The following is a 24,636-nucleotide window of genomic DNA, read 5'->3' as shown; positions in this document are numbered from 1 at the left end:
CTGTTAACCATCATACCAAACACAACTAGACCACACTGTAACCCATCAGACCAAACACAACTAGACCACACTGTCAACCATCATACCAAACACAACTAGACCACACTGTCAACCATCATATCAAACACAACTAGACCACACTGTCAACCATCAGACCAAACACAACTAGACCACACTGTTAACCATCAGACCAAACACAACTAGACCACACTGTTAACCATCATACCAAACACAACTAGACCACACTGTTAACCATCATACCAAACACAACTAGACCACACTGTCAACCATCATACCAAACACAACTAGACCACACTGTCAACCATCATACCAAACACAACTAGACCACACTGTCAACCATCATACCAAACACAACTAGACCACACTGTTAACCATCAGACCAAACACAACTAGACCACACTGTCAACCATCAGACCAAACACAACTAGACCACACTGTCAACCATCAGACCAAACACAACTAGACCACACTGTCAACCATCATACCAAACAACTAGACCACACTGTTAACCATCATACCAAACACAACTAGACCACACTGTAACCCATCAGACCAAACACAACTAGACCACACTGTCAACCATCATACCAAACACAACTAGACCACACTGTCAACCATCATACCATCACCTACAAAATCCTCCTCCTCACCTACAAATCCCTCAATGCCCTGGCTCCTCAGTATTTATCTGACCTCCTCCACCCATACACATAGCCCCGGAACCTTAGATCCTCAGGCACGGGTCAGCTCTCCATCCCTCACACAAGAATGCGAACTTTTGGGGACAGAGCCTTCAGTGTGACAGCCCCCACACTTTGGAACTCTCTCCCCATAGAGCTCCGCAACGCACCATCTCTGGACACCTTCAAAAGACTCCTCAAAACCCACCTCTTCACCAAGGCCTATGGCCCCTAGCTTCTGTTACAGTTGTTGTGTTTATTTATGTCTTTGTTAAGCGTCCTTGGGTTTCATGAAAGGCGCTATATAAATCCAAGCTATTATTATTATTATTATTATCATACCAAACACAACTAGACCACACTGTAAACCATCAGACCAAACACAACTAGATCACACTGTTAACCATCATACCAAACACAACTAGACCACACTGTAACCCATCAGACCAAACACAACTAGACCACACTGTTAACCATCAGACCAAACACAACTAGACCACAATGTTAACCATCATACCAAACACAACTAGACCACACTGTCAACCATCAGACCAAACACAACTAGACCACACTGTCAACCATCAGACCAAACACAACTAGACCACACTGTCAACCATCATACCAAACAACTAGACCACACTGTTAACCATCATACCAAACACAACTAGACCACACTGTAACCCATCAGACCAAACACAACTAGACCACACTGTCAACCATCATACCAAACACAACTAGACCACACTGTCAACCATCATACCAAACACAACTAGACCACACTGTGAACCATCAGACCAAACACAACTAGACCACACTGTCAACCATCATACCAACACATCTAGACCACACTGTCAACCATCATACCAAACACAACTAGATCACACTGTTAACCATCATACCAAACACAACTAGACCACACTGTCAACCATCATACCAACACAACTAGACCACACTGTCAACCATCATACCAAACACAACTAGATCACACTGTTAACCATCATACCAAACACAACTAGACCACACTGTAACCCATCAGACCAAACACAACTAGACCACACTGTTAACCATCAGACCAAACACAACTAGACCACAATGTTAACCATCATATCAAACACAACTAGACCACACTGTCAACCATCAGACCAAACACAACTAGACCACACTGTTAACCATCAGACCAAACACAACTAGACCACACTGTTAACCATCATACCAAACACAACTAGACCACACTGTTAACCATCATACCAAACACAACTAGACCACACTATCAACCATCAGACCAAACACAACTAGACCACACTGTTAACCATCATACCAAACACAACTAGACCACACTGTCAACCGTCAGACCAAACACAACTAGACCACACTGTTAACCATCATACCAAACACAACTAGACCACACTGTCAACCATCAGACCAAACACAACTAGACCACACTGTCAACCATCAGACCAAACACAACTAGACCACACTGTCAACCATCAGACCAAACACAACTAGACCACACTGTCAACCATCATACCAAACACAACTAGACCACACTGTCAACCATCATACCAAACACAACTAGACCACACTGTCAACCATCAGACCAAACACAACTAGACCACACTGTTAACCATCAGACCAAACACAACTAGACCACACTGTTAACCATCAGACCAAACACAACTAGACCACACTGTCAACCATCATACCAAACACAACTAGACCACACTGTCAACCATCATACCAAACACAACTAGACCACACTGTAAACCATCAGTCCAAACACAACTAGACCACACTGTAAACCATCATACCAAACACAACTAGACCACACTGTCAACCATCATACCAAACACAACTAGACCACTAGACTACGTTGTCGCGGGGGTATCTTAAAAAATAAATATTGTATATAGTATGAGCAATACAATAAATAAACATAATATGAGTTTACATCTTCAGCTTGCATCTTTAGCTTGGTTTTCTCTTTGGTCAGCAGGTTCACCTTCTCCTCTTCGCTCTGCAGGTCTTCAATGGCCCCCTTTAGGGGGGAAAGAACATGTTAGAGCCTGGGCCGCACATGTGTCCCTTAATCATTGATCCACCATAGCGTTGCCTCACATCCATCTGTCTGCCACATTGGTGCTTGGAATGATAGGAGTTATTGGATTGCAAAGAAAATGTCAGAAGTGATCCCCAGTTTGATCTGACGGATCAGAGATTTTCTCTCTGCGTTGGAACACTAAACTCACTGGTACAGCTCTAATACTAACTCCATTCATCTTTTTTCACACGCTTGTCTTTGTATTCCAGACTACATCCATAACCTGACACATGTTCAACAAATAGTAGGAAGATAATGAGGCTCCCACAGGTTACATAATGATGCAGACTGCTACTGTTGGTCAAAGCATCTGTGAGGACTTAGTGAACAGGGCCTCTTATTTCTGCCAGAGAGTGTGATGAGGTTGTTGAGGGTTAAGATTTCTTTAGATTTCAAAGCATCTGCTCTACTTTTCAGAGTGGAGAGAGCTGTGTGTCTGATGGGGAGCACATTTATCGTGAGTGCCACTTTTGGCAGGTCCACAGGCCATATGGTTCTATTCTCCTCAACTGATGTTTCATTCTCAGTCAAGCAGCACGTGAGGTATCCCTCTATACTCGCTGTCGATAATACTAATAAATAATCACAAATAAAGCCAAACAGCTTCACATGCTGTCTAAGTGCAGGTGTAGTTTACATAGTTTATAGTTTCAGCATAATATAACATATGACATAAATCTTAATTATAGTTTACGTTGTCATGTACTGTAGTAGATTATCAAAGTTTATTCTAGACTTTGGAAAAAAAAAATCGAAACTCAGGGTCTACTTAAAGGCTCTTTCCAGAACTTTCAACCACATATCACAGTCTTCATCAGCGAATACAGTTTGTTCTGTTGTCATGGATATCTACAGGAAGTATAGAAACTCAAAGTTACATGCTTCAGTCATGTAACAACATAATACTTCAAAACTAATACAGGTTATTAGGTTAGTTGCTCATATTAGAGGTCATTTTACTAATCATGGAGAACACTAGTCAGCCCAGGCCTGGGCAATATGGGACGGAAATTCAAGCCTTAATTCACAATTTAAAAGGATTCTTTCCAGCAAATGCAGCAAGACTCAAACGTGATTGAAACATCTACATAGATGTTTCAATCAAGTTTAAGTCTTGCTGCATTGAAACATCTACATGCATATATTAAGGCATACCTGTGCAAGTAGATATGATTAAGATTCGCAGGGTCACGACAGTCCTTTAAACTGGATTTAGATTGGATGAGCATAGTCTAACTATTCATGTCAAAGCAACTTTTTGTCTGAAAATAACCTTTTTTTTGTGCTGTGATATCTCAATTTCCATGATACACATTGTGTGAAAATATGAGTTTGAATTAATGGAATTAAAGATCCTGTAATCTCTGGAGTTTCTGATTACTAGTTCACGGTAGGATATGTTTTTACAGGTGGGCACTGTTTTTTTTGTATTGTGCTCGCACATGTGCATGAATGTGCAAGAAAAATGCATGGTTAAAATATTTTGAAATTCTGCTTTGCAGATGTTTTATGAGGACGAAATGCATTTATGTTAGCCCTCAAGGACACACACAATGTGTGGTGAGAAACACTGTATGAAACTTAAAGGGACTGTTTGTAACTTCTTACACATTGTGGGTCGGTGTCCCATGCGCGCTCGCGTGTGGCTACGCTGTTCAGAAAAGACTCCAACACAAACTACAAGGAAGCATCAAAACCTCTTGGTTGTATCTAGTGAAGCCCGTCTGTTAAACAGTGTTGGTCTATGTTACAAATTGGAGGCGTGGCATTTATCTTTTGTTTCCATTTCTGGGAAATGTAGGATCTAGTGTATTTGTGTCTTCACCTACACTAGAGAATAAAAGTCAGGATATCTCGGCATCTGCTGCTTCATGTTTGGCCATTAATTTTTTCATCTGTCTCTCTAAAGTCCTCCAACTTTATAGAAGTGCAATACTAAATTGCTGCAATGGCCCTTTAATACTGTATCACTGCATACTGTACAGCAATATCCTACCGTGAACCTTAGCACTCTCACCTGGCTGAGCTCCACCAGATGGTCTTTCTCCTTCTGGAGCTTCTGTACAGCCTCGTCCTTCTGAAAAAGCTGTTCCAACAGCCGCCGTACTTCACTGTCTGATAACTAAAGAGAGAGAGAGAGAATGGTCATCAACAAATCAACAAACTTTAAAAAAATATTTAATTTCTGTTCTTTCTTTATATCTTATTAGATAATACATATTGTGAATCACCAAACCAAAAAGTATCAAAGTAACCTTTCTCTGCATAACATTTTGTTTTGCTAAAAACCGTCTTTCTGTGGTTCTGAATGTTTTCCTTGTGGGCAGGCAGCCATGACAGCTTGTGAATACAGCGGTTTCCATCTGCAGGCTCTGACTTTGCTTCATCTCCTTACGTGACACAAACAGACATCATTATTTTGCCTCTCTCTTATGGACATCAAAGCTTTATTTGCATGTGATGTCCTGGCTCCTATTGTATTGTGGACATGTGGACCTAATGAGAGAAGTGTGAAATCAGTTAGAGCACTGGACTGCTAATGCAGCCCAGCAGACTGGGGGATGATATATTGTGGTATCAATTTGTACGCCTATTCTTCAAGGAGGGCAACAAATATCTGTTTTACAATACATTTCAGAACGGACGGATATTCTGCTTTGGATCAAACACATCATATCTAGTCATAATGACTGTTATGACAGCATACCATAAATATTAGACACGGTCACGTCATTTCTTTCAAAGTTCTGTGTCAACTCATCACACAGGTCTAGTCTTGTTGCTTCCACTGTGAAGGAGTCCTCTCACACTCGCCACGTGGGAGACCAATTAGCCAAGAAAACCTTCATAAAGCCAGAGGATCAAGTTCTTAAGGCTCCATACGGAATTCCTCCACACGGCTCTCAACATGGAGACAGCTGAACCGGTGGCTAGCCGCTAACAGTGCTAACAACAGCAACAGAGCAAACAGTGTTTACCTGGGTGGTGGGAGGGGGGGTCGGAGCGGTGCTATCAGTGGTAGGCTAACCGCCGTATTAGTGCAGTGCAGAGCAGTGGCCATTTGCTAGCCAGTGGGACACAACAGAGAGACTCACGTGCACTAAAAGGCATGCCCGGCCGGCCTGGCTATGTAAACAAAGTACAGAGAAGCTCTGATTACAACATACACAGAGGGAGAGAGACTTCATTCTCTGCTCAGGTAGACATTACTCCTCTATATCTTTACATAGCAAACAGTTGTTTGCTGCTATATTAATGCTCTGTATCCTATAGAACCTTATAGGGCGGCTGTGGCTCAGAGGGTAGAGCAGGTTGGTTGTCCACCAATCGGAAGGTTGGTGGTTCGATCCCCGGCTCCTCAGGTCACATGTCGATGTGTCCTTGAGCAAGACACTGCAACGATAACCCCATCCACTATTTATGACCAGCTGCAGTGTATGAACACAACAGACAACTGAGTCCCCAGTTCACCTGTCCGGGAGTGTTAGCAGCCACGATGCTGCGTGTAGTGTCGTGGACACATGCAGACACTTTCCCAGGAAAAGACTCCACCGCATCATTTAGTTTAGCTGCGAGGTTGTCAGTTGTGTGTCTGCCTGGCGTAACGTTACTCTGTCAGCCCGTTGTAACGTTAGCGAGTGTTCGACAGACCGTGTGTGTGTGGTGGCGGTGAGTGTGAGGTTGTTGGTGGCGTTCTAGCTGTGAATATAGCAGTGCAGTGTGTGTACAGTTTATTTGTTTGTGAATAAATGCTACAACTCCTCAAGACCCAAGCCAACTTCCCGTGTCTGCAACACCAGCTCAGACTACCAGTGGGCTGTTTCTCCTTTCTCCTTCAAGCCACTCCTCTGTGTTTTGCTCAGCTTTTTATTTCATTTTTAATATTTCTTTTAACCATTTAACCGATTAATCGGTTACAATTCTTAATGACGGTTAACGGTTAAACAGTTAATTATTTACATCCCTAGAACCTAACATCATGACCCAGATCATATTAATCAGTGTGACTTTGCAGAGACTAAATCAACACCACCCTGCATCTCTGAAAACTCTTTATCACAATATGCAGTGTTGTGCGTAGGCCTACAGGACATTCTTGTGGCATTCCAGAACAGAGATAGCATCTTAATCCTTTGGTACCACCTCAATAAAACAGATAAAGGGGTTTGGTGAGGGGCCGTAATGGAGATGGCAGAGTAGCCTCTGCTTGTTAGTGTCTACACAGAAGAGATGGAGCTTCATCATGGCACGGAAGAACTTGTCTCCTACAAGAGTTCAGGCGGGATCAATACATTCTCTCTCCCAACTTGTCAGATATAGCCGCTTGGTCAGTGCCCCTGTGCATCGGAGACCGACGCACGGGGTAGCCTACCCATCTTGCATTATTTCTGGACAAACCAGGGACTACGTGTCAATATACGCTTGTTACATGCAGTGACGATAAAATCAAACAAGTTTAATATTATCGTAAGATCTCCAGCACCAAACAGGAAGCAGCAAACGAGGTAGAAAGTAAACATGGAGAAACTGGTGGAGTTGTGGAGTGAACAAGAGTTCCTCTTTGACGTGTCCTCCCATATGTACCATAATAAAGTGGAGAAGGAAAAAAAGTGGACAGAAATGGCTCCAGCTCACAAAATCCCCGCTGAGTATGCTATATGCTTTGGGACATGCTACCACTGTCCCAAACGGGGCTACTTGCAAGCTAACGTTTGCTAATTGAATGTTATCTATTAACCTATGAGTACTAGTGGAAAATGGGGCTCCGTCCAAAGGTAACAAAATCCTCCTACAAAATGTCAAACTTGTCCTTTTTAGGAGCAACTCTACTTTTATACAGTTAAAATATCAAGGTCAAGATTTCCCTGCAAATTTAATTTGTGGTTTTTAATTTACTTAATGACATAATACTGTCAGTGCCATCGAAGTAGCAACTATTGGCCAGGAGACTCTCCCGTGGCGAAGATCACATAATGCTCTACCTGTTTGTCGTGCTCAGCCACAGTCAGGGTGTTCTCCAGTTCATCCAGGTCTCTCCTGAGGCTGCCACACTCGTCCTCCAGCCTGTCCCTGTGGAGGGCCAGCTGGGCCGAGCAGACCTCCTCCTCCTCCAGACGGTCCGACAGGCCTGATAGCTGCCGCTCCAGCTCCCGCTGGGCCTTCTCCAGCTGGACACAGCGCTGCTCGGATGCCTGCGCACTCTCCTGCTCCTGTAAACAGACACAGAGACTTAGATCTACAACTGGTAAAAACCGATATATTTCAGATTTACTGCTGTATTTTACACAACTTTGTGTGAATCTGTGGAAACCAGTACACCTGCTTAAAGATCTAGTTTTTGTTAGTTTTCTATCACAAGGTTATAAAATAAATTCCATCTTTCAACCCATTTTTTACTATTTACAAATTTGTGACTGAGTAATTTACCATTGACAAAATTGTAATTTTTGCTTTTTTAAGCACTCAAAACAAAAAAAATCATGTTGCATTTCACTGAAATTACTAATTTGCTATATGTCATAACATAATATCCCTGTGGCATGAATGTTTCATTTTATCCTAATATGACAATAACCGAAAGAGTAAATACACTGTAGTTTTAGTGGTTAGACAGACTAGTTCACAGAGTTAAAGGAAAGAGAGAGTGAAAAAAGAAATTATAATAATTAGTAAAAGGCTAAGGATAAAATATGAAGGGATTAGCTGAATAAAACAGTAGTTATAATGAGACACAATTTGTTAATACAAAAAGGATCTTACTGCCACAAGATGAAACTATATCCTCTCTCAAGTCAGAATATATAATATAACATATAAATATAATATTACCCCAGCCTTCCAGATGAGTAAGCAAGCTTTAAACATGGAATTAAAACTGTTACCAGCATCAAAATGTCTGGTTGTTGCATGGTCAGTTGTCAGAATTGATATTCCATTAGTGGACTCAGGTTCTACTGGAATTACCGACAGGGTCACGACCGTCTCAGAGACACAGGTGTTTCAGTTTATTGAGTGAACGTGTTAACTAGTGACTTTCAGCTGACCGTCCACGGTTGCTCGTAGTAACTTACGCAAATGGTTGGCGTACCTAATAAATACAGATGAGTATGTATATAAAATAGATTTACATGGTTTGAATGCTTTCAACAGTTGCCGTCACTACGAGCAACCTCCACACATTCGGCTGAGAGTCACCAGTTAACACGGTCACTAGCGTAGGGTGATCATATTTTCAAAACCCCAAACCGGGACCCTTAAGTGTACCTCACATTCATGTGCGCACACGTGTTCGCGCTCTTTTAGTGCATTTGTGTCTCTCTGTTGTGTCCATGAATGGTTGTGCACAAGCCCCCAGGAAAAGCGCCGGTCGTTGATCCCAACTTTCATAGTGGCCAAACGGCGTTACTACAACTTCCGTGTCCGTCTCGTGATGCCATTGGGCCCAAAAAAACTTTTTCCCATAGCTGATAATTTTTTTTTAGGTGATTCAACTCCCCAGTATGAACACTCTAATAGTCCTTATTTAAATCATTAGGTCCTAAAAGTTGTAAAACACACTAAAAGCTGAATCCAGAGTTATTTCCCTTCCTCTGTTCATGTGAGTGAGACCCAGACCGAGGCTGGAGCGCAAGCTGTGACGACGCCATGATGTTGGGACCCCATGATTACCCGCCAGACGTTACTGCGCATGTTCGATGTGCCCACTGGACGCGGAAGATCGCCGGATGATCCGGGTACTTTTCCAGTCGGAAGTGGAGCCATTTTGGCTTCATGCTCCACTGAGCAACTTTTGTAGGAATGAACGGGGTCCCGCCTCCAACTCTGCATCCAGTTCTCTTAATACATCCATGAATGTGCCCCACTGGCTAGCTAATGGCCACCGCTCTGCACTCTGCTCATACCGCAGTTATCGCTGATAATGCCAACCAGAACCACGGCGTAGCACTTCCCCCCCACTGTGAGCTCTGTCAGCAATGTTGCCGTTGTTTGCAAAGTTCATGCTGTTAGCACCATTAGCTGCTAGCCACTGGCTCCATGTTAGAGCCGTGTGGAGGCAGTACATATGCTCTGAGCAGTTTCAAGGCCCTAGTTTAGCCTACATGCTTCCTCGCTGGTATGGCTCACTGCAGCACCCAAATGGTCTGGAGCCATCATTTATGTTATTAAGTACACTTGTTCCTGTTACGACCATAGACTGTATAAAACATGGACGTATTTCATCCATAGGTTTCTGAAGAGCCAAAGTGAAGCTCAAAGTGGGCAGCTCCGGCTGTAGCCATCGTGGCAGTGAAAACTTTGGCTAAGCCAGAAATGGGCAAAGAGGTGGAGCGTGGATGGAGCTGAGGTGGGCCAAATGAAACCTGGTTGTTGAAATACACCAACCTAGCTCGAAGCTATTAAGCTAAATAAGGCCATCAAGCTAGGCTAAGAAGCTAGGCTATATCATGGAAGAGAACGGACTATATGCTACTAAGTGTAGCCGGCTAACTTTAACCCTGTGGTCTTATTGCTCCCAGTTGCCAGTGGTATCGCTACTACCATTTTTATAAAATAATAATAATGTTAGAATTTCACTGACCGAAGGAAACTGGAGCGCAGACTTTTCAATCAGTCAATTTATTTGTTATATGAAATCATACAAGGTCACGTTGCAGCTCCAGTGAAATGCAACCCCGTCAGCTCCTTCAGTGTGTGCATGAACGTTAAACGTTGTTCATCATAAAGTACACGCCTCCTCCTTTTTTCTTCGAGTCCTCTGTTCTGTCAGATCGGTTTATAGAAAAAGAGTCAGGATTGAATGCCGCGGTCCGGTATTCCAGGATTTAGCCAAGTTTCACAGACATTATGTGGGTACGGAGGTCATCCAGCAGCAGCCCAGCAGGATGCCCTGCATACAATTACCGCACAGCAAGCCATCTTATTTGTCTCATATTTGAATGAAAAATGTTCCAAAAGGCACTGCACCAACACCACTAACATACCAAGAGGTTAAGTTCAGGGACTCAAATTAGCTGAGGTGACATCTATAGCAGACAGCTAGCGGACATGATGGCACCCACATGTCACTCAATGTGGCCACGCTCTTAATTATGCACAACTTCAAGCCTTAATATAATTTAAACAGGTGAGCCATATAAAAAATTTAGCTACCCCCCAGTAGGGGGTCACAGTAGGAAAAACAGGTTTAAATAAAATGAATGATGGCTGAATTCCATTTAGCTGCTTGGGTTTCAGGGTCCCGTCACACTGTTGTGACTTACTGGGACACTTGACTAGAACAGAACTGTCAACTGTCAAGTAGCACCTCTACTTTTCCTAAGTGAAAATGCTGTAAAAAGGCCAGTTGAGGTTTAGCTCTACCAGTAGGCTACAATTAGTTTTGCTTCTGAGAAATTATACAGTAGGCCTATGTAGATAGTATTTAAAAACCAGCAAGAGTTACCCACAGCTGCTAATCTGTGCTCCAGTGTGGTGCTATAGCTATCCCAATCCAGCTCTTCAGGTTCCAGTTCTGGTCCAGGATCTGCATGGTTTCCATTGGCTTCCTCAGAGTCATCAGAGAGGGAGTGGCAACGCCGGTGGCTCCTCGCAGACATCATTCCTCCAGTCGATACACTTCGTTGCTTTGCAGACTTCACCTGTTTGGCAATGTGACAACTTTCCCACCTGTTCTGACAGTGTTTCCGCACTGCTGCAAAGATGCTTACTCACTTCCCTGTCTCTTCCTTTGCTTGGTGCACAGCTGTTCTGGTTGTTCCAGGTGGGTTTCAGCAGAAGGAACAGTAAATTAATTCACTGATGCTCCAGTCAGTACTCTCCCAGCAGATCCTCTCTCTCGCAACACATCAGCAGCTCTACTCACCTTTTTTTTCTCCTTCCTCACGCTACTCAATCTGTCAGTCATTTTTTCTTCTCTCCTCTCAATCAACCATTCATTACGTTTCACTTTAGGGTGTGCTGATATACGCTACTCATATCCAAAGAGTCCTCCGTACAAACTTCCAGCCTGCCCACAGCCTCCTACTGCTACTAGTAACCCTATTCAGGTAGTCACTGCTCTGTCCACTCTGTTTTAGCACGACGACCACCTCTCCTGCCTTCTTTCCTCACTGTCTCCTCCCCCAGAAACAGGTTGTTCTCCCCACTTTCAGGGGATCCAAAGTGTCCCACAGGGATAGAGGTTGGTGTAGGATGTCAGGTCAGGAGAAAAGCCTTTAAAGCTGTGCAGTTCTGCCACAGAAATGCAGCCCTCAGCTGTACTATCTATCAAAGCCACACGACAGAAAGACAAGAAAACAAGGGCAGTATTCCAGAGTCAAAAATGCCTTTTCTCCTCTCAGTCTACGTTATAATTGACATAAATGTTTTGTGCGCCCACGCCCACTCGGTCCCCCCACAATGCCACGGCATTCATCTTAGCATGAACAACGAGGCATATTGTGCTTTAGATTCAAGCGTGGATGTTTTTCTTGAATGAAGACCCACAAAAATTAAACTAAGCATTTCCACAGAGTTAACATCATGATGATCAAGATAGGATGGAACTTAATATTCTCATGAGAAATTTGGCCACTGCAATATTAGTATTATATATGAGAAATATAGTTGTAAAGAAAAACAGACTCCTAATCCTTATTGAGCAAAGAGAGGAATTGAACATTCATTATTAACCTGCACTTTGAATACTAGAACATGTTGAGAAGAATATAAATTGAATGAAAGAATGTATAATAACTTTATTGTGAGGGTTCATTCTTGACCTTTGAAACTTGGAACTGCAGTTCTGGAGCTTTTGAACCATATCAAATGGTCTTCATCGGTGAGAGAGAGTTTGCTCTGTTGTCATGATGTAGATGTCCAGCTCTCCATTGTTTGGCAATTCTTGTCAACAAAAAGAAAAATGAATATAATCTCAACTCAAGATCTCCCTACTACCATTTTCAGGGGGTTTCAACCACAACTCATGGCCTTCATCATGACTGTAAGTGATGGACGTGACCTAAGTCTGACAACTGAGCATTCTCCACGAATAAACGCCAATTGCCGATGAAGACCATGATATGTGACTGAAGGCTCCAGAAAAATCTAGTGGACCTTGAGTTAATTATTTTTTGTCCGACTGAATAATTGTTGGACCTGTCCAGGGTGTACACCGCCTTTACCCAATGTAAGCTGGGATCGGCTCCAAAATCACTCACTCACTCATCACTCATCTTCAACCTCTTATCCGGGGTCGGGTCGCGGGGGCAACAGCTCCAGCAGGGGACCCCAAACTTCCCTTTCCCGGGACACATTAACCAGCTCTGACTGGGGGATCCCGAGGCGTTCCCAGGCCAGTGTAGAGATATAATCTTTCCACCTAGTCCTGGGTCTTCCCCGTGGTCTCCTCCCAGCTGGTCGTGCCTGGAAAACCTCCCTAGGGAGGCGCCCAGGTGGGCATCCTCACTAGATGCCCGAACCACCTCAGCTGGTTCATTTCAACGCAAAGGAGTAGCGGCTCTACTCCGAGTCCCTCACGGATGACTGAGCTTCTCACCCTATCTCTAACGGAGACGCTAGCCACCCTCCTAAGAAAACCCATTTCGGTCACTTGTACCCGCGATCTAGTTCTCTGGGTCATGACCCAGCCCTCATGACCATAGGTGAGAGTAGGAACGAAGACTGACTGGTAGATCGAGAGCTTTGCCTTCTGGCTCAGCTCTCTTTTCGTCACAACGGTGCGGTAAAGCGAATGCAATACCGCCCCCCCGCTGCTCCGATTCTCCGGCGTGAACAAGACCCCAAGGTACTTGAACTCCTTCACTTGGGGTAAGGACTCACTCCCTACCCGGAGTAGGCAATCCATCGGTTTCCTGCTGAGAACCATGGCCTCAGATTTAGAGGTGCTGATCCTCATCCCAGCCGCTTCTCACTCAAATCAGTACTTCAGTCAGGACCACTTTAGTCAAAGACACTTATTACATTGCAGTAATATATACATTATATTTGGCGGTATGGCTCTGTTCTGGGACCTCCCTGCCCATCCACGCGCATGCGTGGATCCACAAGCCTACGTGGTAGCATGAGGCAAGGAGAGCACTCCTCCTTGCCCTTCCATGTCCACACATGGAAAGCCAAAGGCAGGGAGAGCAGCAGCAAAGACCCCCCTGGGTGCAGAACAGAGCCGGAATCAATGACAACAGAATTGACATTGATTAAGTCATAAACAGTTAGGGGTGGGCGACACATCGAATATAGTCGATGTATCGCGGCTTGTCCCCCGCGTGGTACAGAAAACGACTACATCGCGAACATCGAACACAAATTGTCATGTAATGTTTCCAAGCTAACCCTTTTTGTATGAAAGATTAAAATTGTTCCAAAGAACCACTATGAATATCAACAGAGATTTTAATGCAGACATATGCTGCAGGGACTACAAGATCATAATATTGGTGTGATTGTATGCATCAAATGGTTAAATTGAGCATTTATGAAGTGCTTAGAGGATATTTGAAAATATTGCGATATATATCGTGTATTGCGATATAGCCTAAAATATCGCGATATTATCCTAGGCCATACCGCCCAGCCCTAGAACAGTATTAAAAGGAGGTGGTGGGGTGGAGGTGGGTTGCGAGCGGCTTGTAGAGGAAGCAGCAACGGTAGGCCAGCTGAAGCAGCTTAAATAAGGCGCCCTGTATGAAATTGACCAATGAATGCATAGAGGGGAATCAGCTGATCTGTCAGCTGATGCATCAGCTGATTGGGCTGGCTTAAGATCAGCTGTTATCAGCTGATCGCCATCGTATGAGCAGAGCTTGACATCATGGCCTGCCTGAACTAACGCTACGCTCGATTTCAGTCAGGACCACTTTAGTCAAAGACACTTATTACATTGCAGTAATATATACATTATATTTGGCGGTATGGCTCTGTTCTGGGACCTCCCTGCCCATCCACGCGCATGCGTGGATCCACGAGCCTACGTGGTAGCATGAGGCAAGGAGAGCACTCCTCCTTGCCCTTCATTGTGCACACATGGAAAGCCAAAGGCAGGGAGAGCAGCAGCAAAGACCCCCAAAACAACCATACCAGGCAATCCTCCCTGGCCTTCCATGCACTTACATGGAAGAGCCACAGGAGGAGCTAGCTGAGTACCCTGTGAACCCCGTGCACATTCAAACGACATACAGTGATGCCATCTGCATCTACACAGGTTGCGCCCCTCCACGTGCATACGTGGAAAGCATAAGGCAAGGAGAGCACTCCTCCCTGCCCTTCCATGTGCATACATGGAAAGCCAAAGACAGGAGCGCAGCAGCAAAACCCCAAAATGACCACACCAGTAAAACCTCCCTGGCCTTCCATGCGCTTACATGGAAGAGCCACAGAAGGAGCTAGCTGAGCACCCTGTGAAACCCGTGCAGATTCAAACGACATACAGTGATGCCATCTGCATCTACACAGGTTGCGCCCCTCCACGAGCCTACGTGGTAGCATGAGGCAAGGAGAGCACTCCTCCTTGCCCTTCCATGTGCATACATGGAAAGCTAAAGGCAGGAGCGCAGCAGTGAGACCCCAAAAATTACCACACCAGGAAAACCTCCCTGGCCTTCCATGCGCTTGCATGGAAGAGCCACAGGAGGAGCTAGCTGAGCACCCTGTGAAAACCAATGCCACTTTCCAGAAGTGACACAGAACACTAATATTACCCCTCCTGCCATTATTATATTATACTACACTACAATACAATACAATTATTGACCAAGAATTGGTTTACACACATAAGATGCATAAAACAATTACAGTTTAATATATATGTATGTTATAAACTCAAAATATACTTACTAGAAAATGGACATTATATTATATGGATATAAATGGATTACCTTGTAATATATAATCATTCTGAACAGCCTTTACTGGCGTAAAATACAGTGTATCACAGATCACATGGTTAAGATCATATCTGCCTGTTTTACAATCTTTGACCACCAGGTGGTTTCGTGCACATGATGCATCCAGATATTAACCCTTTCCCGAACCAATATGCTGGAAAGCTTTGATGCTTCATGAAGCTTCAGCTCGCCTGCATCTACACAGGTTGCGCCCCTCCACGTGCATACGTGGAAAGCATAAGGCAAGGAGAGCACTCCTCCTTGCCCTTCCATGTGCATACATGGAAAGCTAAAGGCAGGAGCGCAGCAGCAAAACCCCAAAATTACCACACCAGGAAAAACTCCCTGGCCTTCCATGCGCTTACATGGAAGAGCCACAGGAGGAGCTAGCTGAGCACCCAGTGAAACCCGTGCAGATTCAAACGACATACAGTGATGCCATCTGCATCTACACAGGTTGCGCCCATCCACGCGCATACGTGGATCCACGAGCCTACGTGGTAGCATGAGGCAAGGAGAGCACTCCTCCTTGCCCTTCCATGTGCATACATGGAAAGCCAAAGGCAGGAGCGCAGCAGTGAGACCCCAAAAATTACCACACCAGGAAAACCTCCCTGGCCTTCCATGCGCTTACATGGAAGAGCCACAGGAGGAGCTAGCTGAGCACCCAGTGAAAACTCGTACACTGGTTAAACCAATGCCACTTTCCAGAAGTGACACAGAACACTAATATTACCCCTCCTGCCATTATTATATTATATTATATTATATTATACTACACTACAATACAATTATTGACCAAGAATTGGTTTACACACATAAGATGCATAAAACAATTACAGTTTAATATACATGTATGTTATAAACTCAAAATATACTTACTAGAAAATGGACATTATATTACATGGATATAAATGGATTACCTTGTAATATATAGTCATTCTGAACAGCCTTTACTGGCGCAAAATACAGTATATCACATGGTTAAGATCATATCTGCCTGTTTTATAATCTTTGACCACCAGGTGGTTTCGTGCACATGATACATCCAGATATTAACCCTTTTCCGAACCAATATGCTGGAAAGCTTTGATGCTTCATGAAACTTCAGCTCGCTTGCATCTACACAGGTTGCACCCTTCCATGTGCATACGTGGTTCCATGTGCATACGTGGTTCCACGCGCATACGTGGAAAGCATAAGGCAAGGAGAGCACACCTCCTTGCCCTTCCATGTGCATACATGGAAAGCTAAAAGCAGGGAGCGCAGGGAGCCCCAAAAATGACCACTCCAAGAAAACCTCCCTGGCCTTCCCAGCGCCTACATGGAAGAGCCAGCAGAGGGGCCAGCAGTACGACTTAATGGAAAGCTAATTAGACTAAAACATGTACAGTGAAGCCTTTTGATTCTTCACAGGTTGCAGGCTGAGGCATATGGCTAGAAAGTTAAATGAGAGAGTCAAGCAGATATGCCGTAACATTTACTATATATAGCCAGCAAGTTACTGAGCACTCATAGCTTTTGAGCTTCGAGGATGTCTTGAGCCTCCGGCCGGAGATAGCGCTCATAAGCGGTTGATGACCATCGGCCCCAAGCCTCGAGTGTGGAGACAAGAGCTGTTAATGCTGCTGTTGTTTCTGCTCCTGTGCGGAGAGAATGCGCAGTGCAGCGTTCTGGTGGCAGTCCGCATGATTGGCAGAGGAGGCGAAGGTGTGAGGCAAACCAAGCTTGGGACATGGGCTTCCCCTCCTCTGTGACAAAGAATGACTCTCATTGGCTGGCTTGAGGTCGGCATCTCAGATAGTGGATCATTGAAGACGGGATTAGACTCAGAGATTAAAACAGATGTTCCTTCCTATCTCCATCAGTCTTGAGTGTTTTTTTAAAAATATGGTGAAATACTGAGTGTTAATGGTTACGTCAGCTATAGTGAGATCATGCGAAGGATCGAAAATTTGGTGCGTGTAGTGAACTCGCCACCTTTAAGAAACCTGAAAATGCTGTGAGGAAAACAGTTTCTAATAACAGGTCTGTGTAAGCACCAAAGCACCCTTTATGAAGGATGGCTGCAAGGATTTGGCTTCTCAGATTGTGCGAAATTGCAGCAGCAAGTGGAAATAATGGACCCTGGTGGAGACCTGGACTGCAATTCCCAGAAATCTCCGCGGGACTGTGACGTCATCAAAGCTCGATGGAATGACGTCATCGATCTGTGGCGCGCGTAGAGGTGACGGCCCTTCCGTGTTTTGAAAGAAGCCGGCTTGCTGGAGATGCCGACACGGACTCAAAGCTTGGATCTGGAGTCATATTGGCGAGTGACGACTGGATGCTGGATAGAGCTGTCATGACAGGGTTGTCCTCCTGCTCCAGGGAGCCGGCTGCCGGGGCTGTAGCTCGGACTGCTGGGCTTGGACCGGGGCTTGGACCGGGCTTGGACCGGGCCTCGGACCAGGGCTCGGACCGGGGCTTGGACCGCTGGATCTCGTGCTCTTTTGGATGGCGGCTCAGCGGCCGTAGCTGGGACTGCAGCGGAGTTTCGGGCACTTTCTTTCCTTTTCTCAGCGGCTTTCCTGGGAGCGCAGGATTTGAGAAGATCTGCTGGTGGAGTTTTGCCATGGACGCTTTCCAAAAACATTTCAAAAAGCTCTTCATGAGAAGACCCGACTGGAGCCGTGATGTGGTTTTCAACCAGGACTTGTAGGAGCCTGGACACTCGCCATTAGGAAATGCTGGGAGCAGAACTTGAATGTCTACTTATCAGATGCGAGCTCCGGCGGATAGGGAACGGGCTCTCTTTGCCGATGGCTTCCTCTGCCTCGGATGCTGTTGTTGTGACTCCATAGCTCAGTCATCATGGACGGAAATTGACATGACGAGCAGCAGGGTAAGTTGAAGCTTGTACGTGGAAAATCTGGTTGTTCTCATGTTGCGAGCGGCTTGTAGAGGAAGCAGCAACGGTAGGCCAGCTGAAGCAGCTTAAATAAGGCGCCCTGTATGAAATTGACCAATGAATGCATAGAGGGGAATCAGCTGATCTGTCAGCTGATGCATCAGCTGATTGGGCTGGCTTAAGATCAGCTGTTATCAGCTGATCGCCATCGTATGAGCAGAGCTTGACATCATGGCCTGCCTGAACTAACGCTACGCTCGATTTGCCAATCTGCTGTGTATTAAAGAAGTTACGCTGCAGAGATGCCGTAACAAAGCGATGTGAGTAAACTAGCAAGCGCACAGCAGATTTGACAATGTCCCCAGAAAATAGCCAGGCCAATAAAAGACAAAAAATATTTTCATGAGTTTTTTTCTCGAACATGAACGACAAATATGTGTGTCGCATTACAAAGATGTAACTTTGATCGCCACTTCACCAAAGTCCACTGCACCTTTTCATGGGACTTTCCGGCTGGTAGCGCTCTACAAACAGAGAAGGTAAAGGAGCCGAAAACAACGGTCAACAACAGTCTCTGTTTACCAAAGTGACGAAGAAAGCCAACACAGCAACAGACGCTTCGTTTACTGGACACATCCTAACGAAACACTAAAAGCCCTTTGCCTATGGCAGGATTGAAACAGATGCAATGACTGTGGTGGCTGAGACGTTATTAAAGGACCATTAAAGTAAGACAGAAATTATGTCTGCTATTGGTGATGTACAACTTGATGCTATGAGTAGCTCTTAGCCACTTTCATTTTGTCAAATTAGCTCAAAGAGGAAAAAAAGGTTGTAGACCCATGTTGACATGTAGAGAATGTACATATTTTAGAACATTTGATAGCCATCGACTTTATCAGAAACTGCAGACTGAGAGCCATTTGTGGCTAAAATGGAAACCAACATGCAAATGCAATGAGGTGAAAATCAGAAAACTCCAGACTCCAAATTCCAGCACATTCATTGTACAGCATTTTATAGCAACAATGATTCTCACTCTAAACCAAAGTCTGTGGAAAAGCAACCATATGACCTTTCTAAATTACATAAAGCTAGAATAACACCGAATCTAAAACTGCCCAAAAGTGGACACAGCTATATGAGAAAGGATAAGCACTCTGCCAGTGCCACTGAGCCGTGGAAGACATCCAGCCACCCTAAAAAAACATGAAAACATAGGATCTCTGAGAATTCAGATTGTTTTCTTTGACAATGTGGTCTGGGTTGTTGTGCGGAGAGGCAGCACAGAGAGATCCGTTCATGTAACTCCCACTTGAGCTGGAGAAGCCAGAGACACTGAGCTGCCTCTACAGACACCACTCATGTCCAACACCAACACTCAAGGCTGCCAGTGAATCAGATATGCACTAATTCACATTTTCATCATACCAACTCTAAGACTTGGAATCATGAAACACTATAAAGGATGGCCAGTTTCCTGTTTACACTGCTGAAATTACGCCATGTTCATTAATTTACCGAGAGATCTGAATTGCGGTTGATACTGATTACAGAGTTATAAGGTAATGTTAGGACGTGGTTACTGTAGATGAAAGCATTGCAGGAAAACCCTCAGGTTGCACAGATGATATCTGATTATGTTTGGCTGCTCTGTGCCAAATGCAACCCATATCCTGAGAGTCACAGTACGTCTATCAGGTAGAAAACCTCAAAACCTGACATTTAATTGCTAACTGCCTTTTAACATTCTAAAAACAAGATGAGTGATAACACCGGAGGGAAGAGGAGGTTGCGGGTTCCGTTGCAGGATGTTTTTAGTATGATAGCTACCATGCAGTCTTGTAAAAAACAACAACAAAAAAAGCAAGACTATGAGTCTGCAGCAGCTCTGTGAGGCTGTATTTAGACAGTGGTGCTTTGAGCTAAATACTAATGCTAGTAAGGCAACATGCTCACAATGGCAATAACATGGTGATGTCTAGCATGTTCACTGTCTTTGTTTGCTAGCACTAAACACAAAGCACAGATGAGGTTGATAGAAATGTCACTAGTTTTAGTGCAGCACCGTTCAAATGGTGCCTTGGTATAATAACCAAACTGCAGCAGTGACTCTCGTCTGACTTTTCAGGAATAGTATCCATAGGCCAACGAGCACTGCATACTGTCTGACTCTGGAACATGAACAACATGGCGAGGCCCAAGGCCCTGCAGTAGCCTATGCCTATGGTATTCTATGGCATACAGGCAGAAGTTTGACATGTAGGCCTACAGGGATAGTCAAAGACAGCGAGTATAGCTGGTATCATCACCAGCAGCCAAATCTACTCCGGTGGAGACGAGTGTATGGGTTTGTAGTCACAAACAGTCTCAGCAGCATGTACATACACCTACGGCCATTTTAATTGCTGGAAGTTGGTTTCTTAGAGTGTGAGGCTAGAGCTTTAGTGCAGACCCAGAGCATCAGGTGACCATAAACGTCTGTACAAAATTTCATTGCAATCGATCCAATAGTTGTTGAGATATTTCAGTCTGGATTAAAGTATTGACTGAACAACCAACACTGCCATCCTTACAGTCACAGCTAAAAACATCAAAACGCACCATCTGAGAAAGAAAGATTCTTTTTTAATGATAGAGGGAAAAAACCCAAATAAAGCTCAAAGCAGAGCCGTCAGTAGCTTCCTATTAACCATGCAGTCAATCTGACAGACTTTCACTCCAAGTTACCCTCAAAGGTTATCTCTTCTGACCAATTTGTTCATACATTCATTTGCTTCCTTCCCCCTTGTCCCTGAACATCAAATCAGTCTTCAATTCCTCTCCTCTCTTCACCCTCCTCTCCTCCCCTCTCCCCCCTAATTCATCTCTCCCTGCCAGTCTTTTGTCCCTTAGTTTGCCTTGGGCCCCAGAAACTTCAGAGCTGGTCCAGACTGAAAGTTTTTCCACATGCAGAACTGGGGCATCTGGATAGCTCTGCAGGAACGCTACACATTTATTTCTCATTAGCAGTAATTGAGGGGTAAATAGTGGACTTCTCTCTCTGTTTAAATCCATTTGTACAAAAGATAGTTGCAACAACAGTAGAATCGATGAAAAATCTATTCTTTTCCACTTCTTCTTGCAGTGGTAATCCTCTAATACCTCATTTATTTTCAATGTCGTTTTTATTGGTGTTTTTGCACTGCACTTGTGCGTAGTTAATCACAAAGAGTGGGTGGTACTGTCACATCTTTTTCCTCTGGTTTTCTGAGTTTTCCCTTAGTGGCACTTTTTAGCCATGCTAGAAGCATGGCTAGGGATTGCAATGTCGGTCAGTCAGTTCTGATGACTTTGGGGATCAGTATTTTCATATAGTGCCACCATGAGGTTGACTTTTTTCAATTTTAGGCAAGTGTCTCAACAACTACTTGGTGGAACTTGGTGAACCCCTGATTTTTCTTCTGCTACCAAAATTTTAATTTGTCCAATAATCGGTTGTACTTTGTGTTTGGTACTAATTAGCAAATGTTAGCATGCTACAACTACTCTGCCAGAAAACAATGGATTGCACCCTCCGTGGGGAGTGAGTCACTGCCCCAAGCGAGGGAGTTCATGTATCTCGGGGTCTTAGTCATGAGTGAGGGTAAAATGGAGCGGGAGATGGACAGGCGGTTCAGTGCTGTGTCAGCAGTTATGCCGGCGTTGTACCGGACTATTGTGGTGAAGAGGGAGCTGAGCCAGAAGGCAAGTCTCTCGATTTACCGGTCCATCTACGTTCCAACCCTCACCTCTGGTCATGAGCTTTGGAAACAACAAAAGAATGAGATTGCGGATACAAACGCCCGAAATGAGTTTCCTCTGTCGGGTGGCTGGGCTCAGCCTTAGAGAAAGAGTGGGTAGGGTGAGGAGCTCAGACATCCGGAGGGAGCTCGGAGTAGAGCCGCTGCTCCTTCACCTCTAAAGAGGCCAGCTGAGGTGGTTCGGGCATCTGATCAGGATCCTCCTGGACGCCTCCCTTTAAAGGTTTTCCGGGCACATCCAACTGGTAAGAGGCCCCGGGGCAGACCCAGAACACACTGGAGAGATTAGACATGTCGTCTGGCCTGGGAATGCCTCGGGGTTCCCCAGGAAGAGCTGGGAAATGATGCTGAGGAGACGGACGTCTGGAATTCCCTGCTAAGCCTGCTGCCCCCGAGACCCGGCCCCAGATAAGCGGAAGATAATGGATGGATGGATGGATGGATGGATGGATGGATGGATGGATGGAATCATAAGATGCTTCTAGTAAACCAGAGAGCGAGAGACCTACATAACACCTGGAGCCAGATACATAAATCTCTGTGTAGATTCACAAGACAGAAATATGCAAACACACTATTTTCGTCAGATTTATAAAGTTGCACATACGTCTGATTCTTTTTTATATATCTCAATCATTGTGGAGCTGGACACACATGTACACATGTGCACTAATTCATCACGTTTTTACAAACCATCATTGCAGTAAATTCTGAATCATCATTATCAATAAATGTCAGAATGATGATCAATGATTCATTCATAGCGCTGATGTTGAAATCGACTTTAGAAAGTGCTTCACAATTCAGGATAAAGTTAAATGATCATTAACAGTGAGCTGATTTATGTACGTCTGGTCTGAAGTATGCGCGAGGTGTGCACATTCTCACCGGACATTCTTCCTTTATAGATACCAGTTTATGTGTGGGAGAGTAGCAAAATGGAAACGTTTTTCTATCTCTTTTTTGGAGAACATAGTTTGAAGAAATACATTTTTCGCGCATTAAACAGTAAATGAAAAGTATGTTGGTCTGTCAGGACAGTGCTGACCTCAGGGCAGCAGTGTATTAAGGTTGATTAAGAAGCAGGAATTATTCGTAGCCCTGATGAAAGACGTGTGCGGTGTCTTCAGCCTTTAAGTACACGACGGAATAATGAAGAACGGGACAAATTTCCCCTGGAAAACTGGAAGGCTTCCTACAAGCAGCAGCAGCAGCACTAAATAGCTCTGACAAGGGGTCACATTTCTCACTGCAGTCAAATCAGAAGGGCTCCGAGGTATGAATTATGCAGGCTGATCTGTCTCTTCCACAAATTAACTTCATAATTTATGGTTGGCTAATCTAAGCAGTGAAGAAAAGAAACAGTTGGAGTCAAAGCATATCTGCATTTAAAAAAATTAAAAAACAACAACCATTTTTTTTTGTGTAAAAGCGTAATAAAAAAGGAGTTAGGAGTTATTGTTCTCAATTTACCTCCTCTGACATGAAAGACTGAGTATAAAAGAAGGATCTAGAAAAGAAAAACAGATTTGCAATGATATTAAACCCAAATTATCCCACATATTAGACTGACTTCTTATGATTTCAGAAAGGAAAAAGCACCGGTTAAGTGATTTCTGACAGTAGTTGTTTGGTTTATGATCATCAAATATGGGTCTGTGTACAGAAATCACTTAAATCACTCTGAGTCTGATAAAAAACAACTGACTAGTATAAAGGCACTACATACGAAGATCAACAGTGACACATGAATTTGTCATATCCAGACGGCAGTAAAATGCAGAGTGACGAGAGCCAATGTCCAGCTCCTCAAGGCGGTTTACGATGCGCTCCATCAAAGCCGTCTGAAGCGTCTGCTAAGGCACTCAGCACCAGTAATGACTAAATCCCGTGGGCAACCCTGGATCGCTTTCCACAAACATTGGCCACAGCAGTGCTGCTCCACACTCTCAATCCTCTGCCTCAAGGAGAGATTCACTTCAAAATGGGACATTGACTCACTTTTGGAAAATGAAACAATCGAAGAAGTTATCTTCACTTCCAAGACATATACATTTTTGCAAAAACTATCTATTTTATTGGCCAGTTAGACAAAAAAAAAGACAGTTGCGTAAATCCAAAAGGCACGTCGGCCTACCAGGAAAGTGCCCGGTATGCCAGATGGCCAGTCCAGCCCTGGTTGCCGTGGATGGGTTTGCTTTGTAGTTAATGGAAAGCCCGGTGCGTCTCATACAGGCGCCAAGACAAAGCCTCAGTATTTAACACCCTGAGATTGAGAACGGCC

The 24,636-nt window shown here is 44.3% G+C and overlaps 1 protein-coding gene across 4 annotated transcripts in view; it reads right to left on the bottom strand.

Annotated features, from left to right (window-relative positions):
• LOC141758804 (putative uncharacterized protein MYH16) overlaps nt 1–24,636 on the bottom strand; it is a 78,354-nt gene that overhangs the window by 42,036 nt on the left and 11,682 nt on the right. For 2 of the 4 annotated variants that reach the window (XM_074620490.1, XM_074620489.1), the window contains exons 2-4: nt 7,782–8,009; nt 4,817–4,921; nt 2,650–2,736 (exon numbers count right to left, since the gene is read on the bottom strand). In XM_074620490.1, the coding sequence (XP_074476591.1) occupies nt 2,650–2,736; nt 4,817–4,921; nt 7,782–8,009 (420 nt within the window). Of the gene's footprint in view, nt 1–2,649; nt 2,737–4,816; nt 4,922–7,781; nt 8,010–11,246; nt 11,702–24,636 lie in introns of those variants that run through there. The other 2 variants (XM_074620488.1, XM_074620491.1) reach the window with 2 other exon arrangements.

This window comes from Sebastes fasciatus, chromosome 20, assembly GCF_043250625.1.
Source record: "Sebastes fasciatus isolate fSebFas1 chromosome 20, fSebFas1.pri, whole genome shotgun sequence".
Classification (NCBI taxonomy): domain Eukaryota; kingdom Metazoa; phylum Chordata; class Actinopteri; order Perciformes; family Sebastidae; genus Sebastes; species Sebastes fasciatus.
The sequence above is the reverse complement of the archived record's forward strand: the minus strand, read 5'-3'. Positions and strand labels throughout refer to the sequence as shown.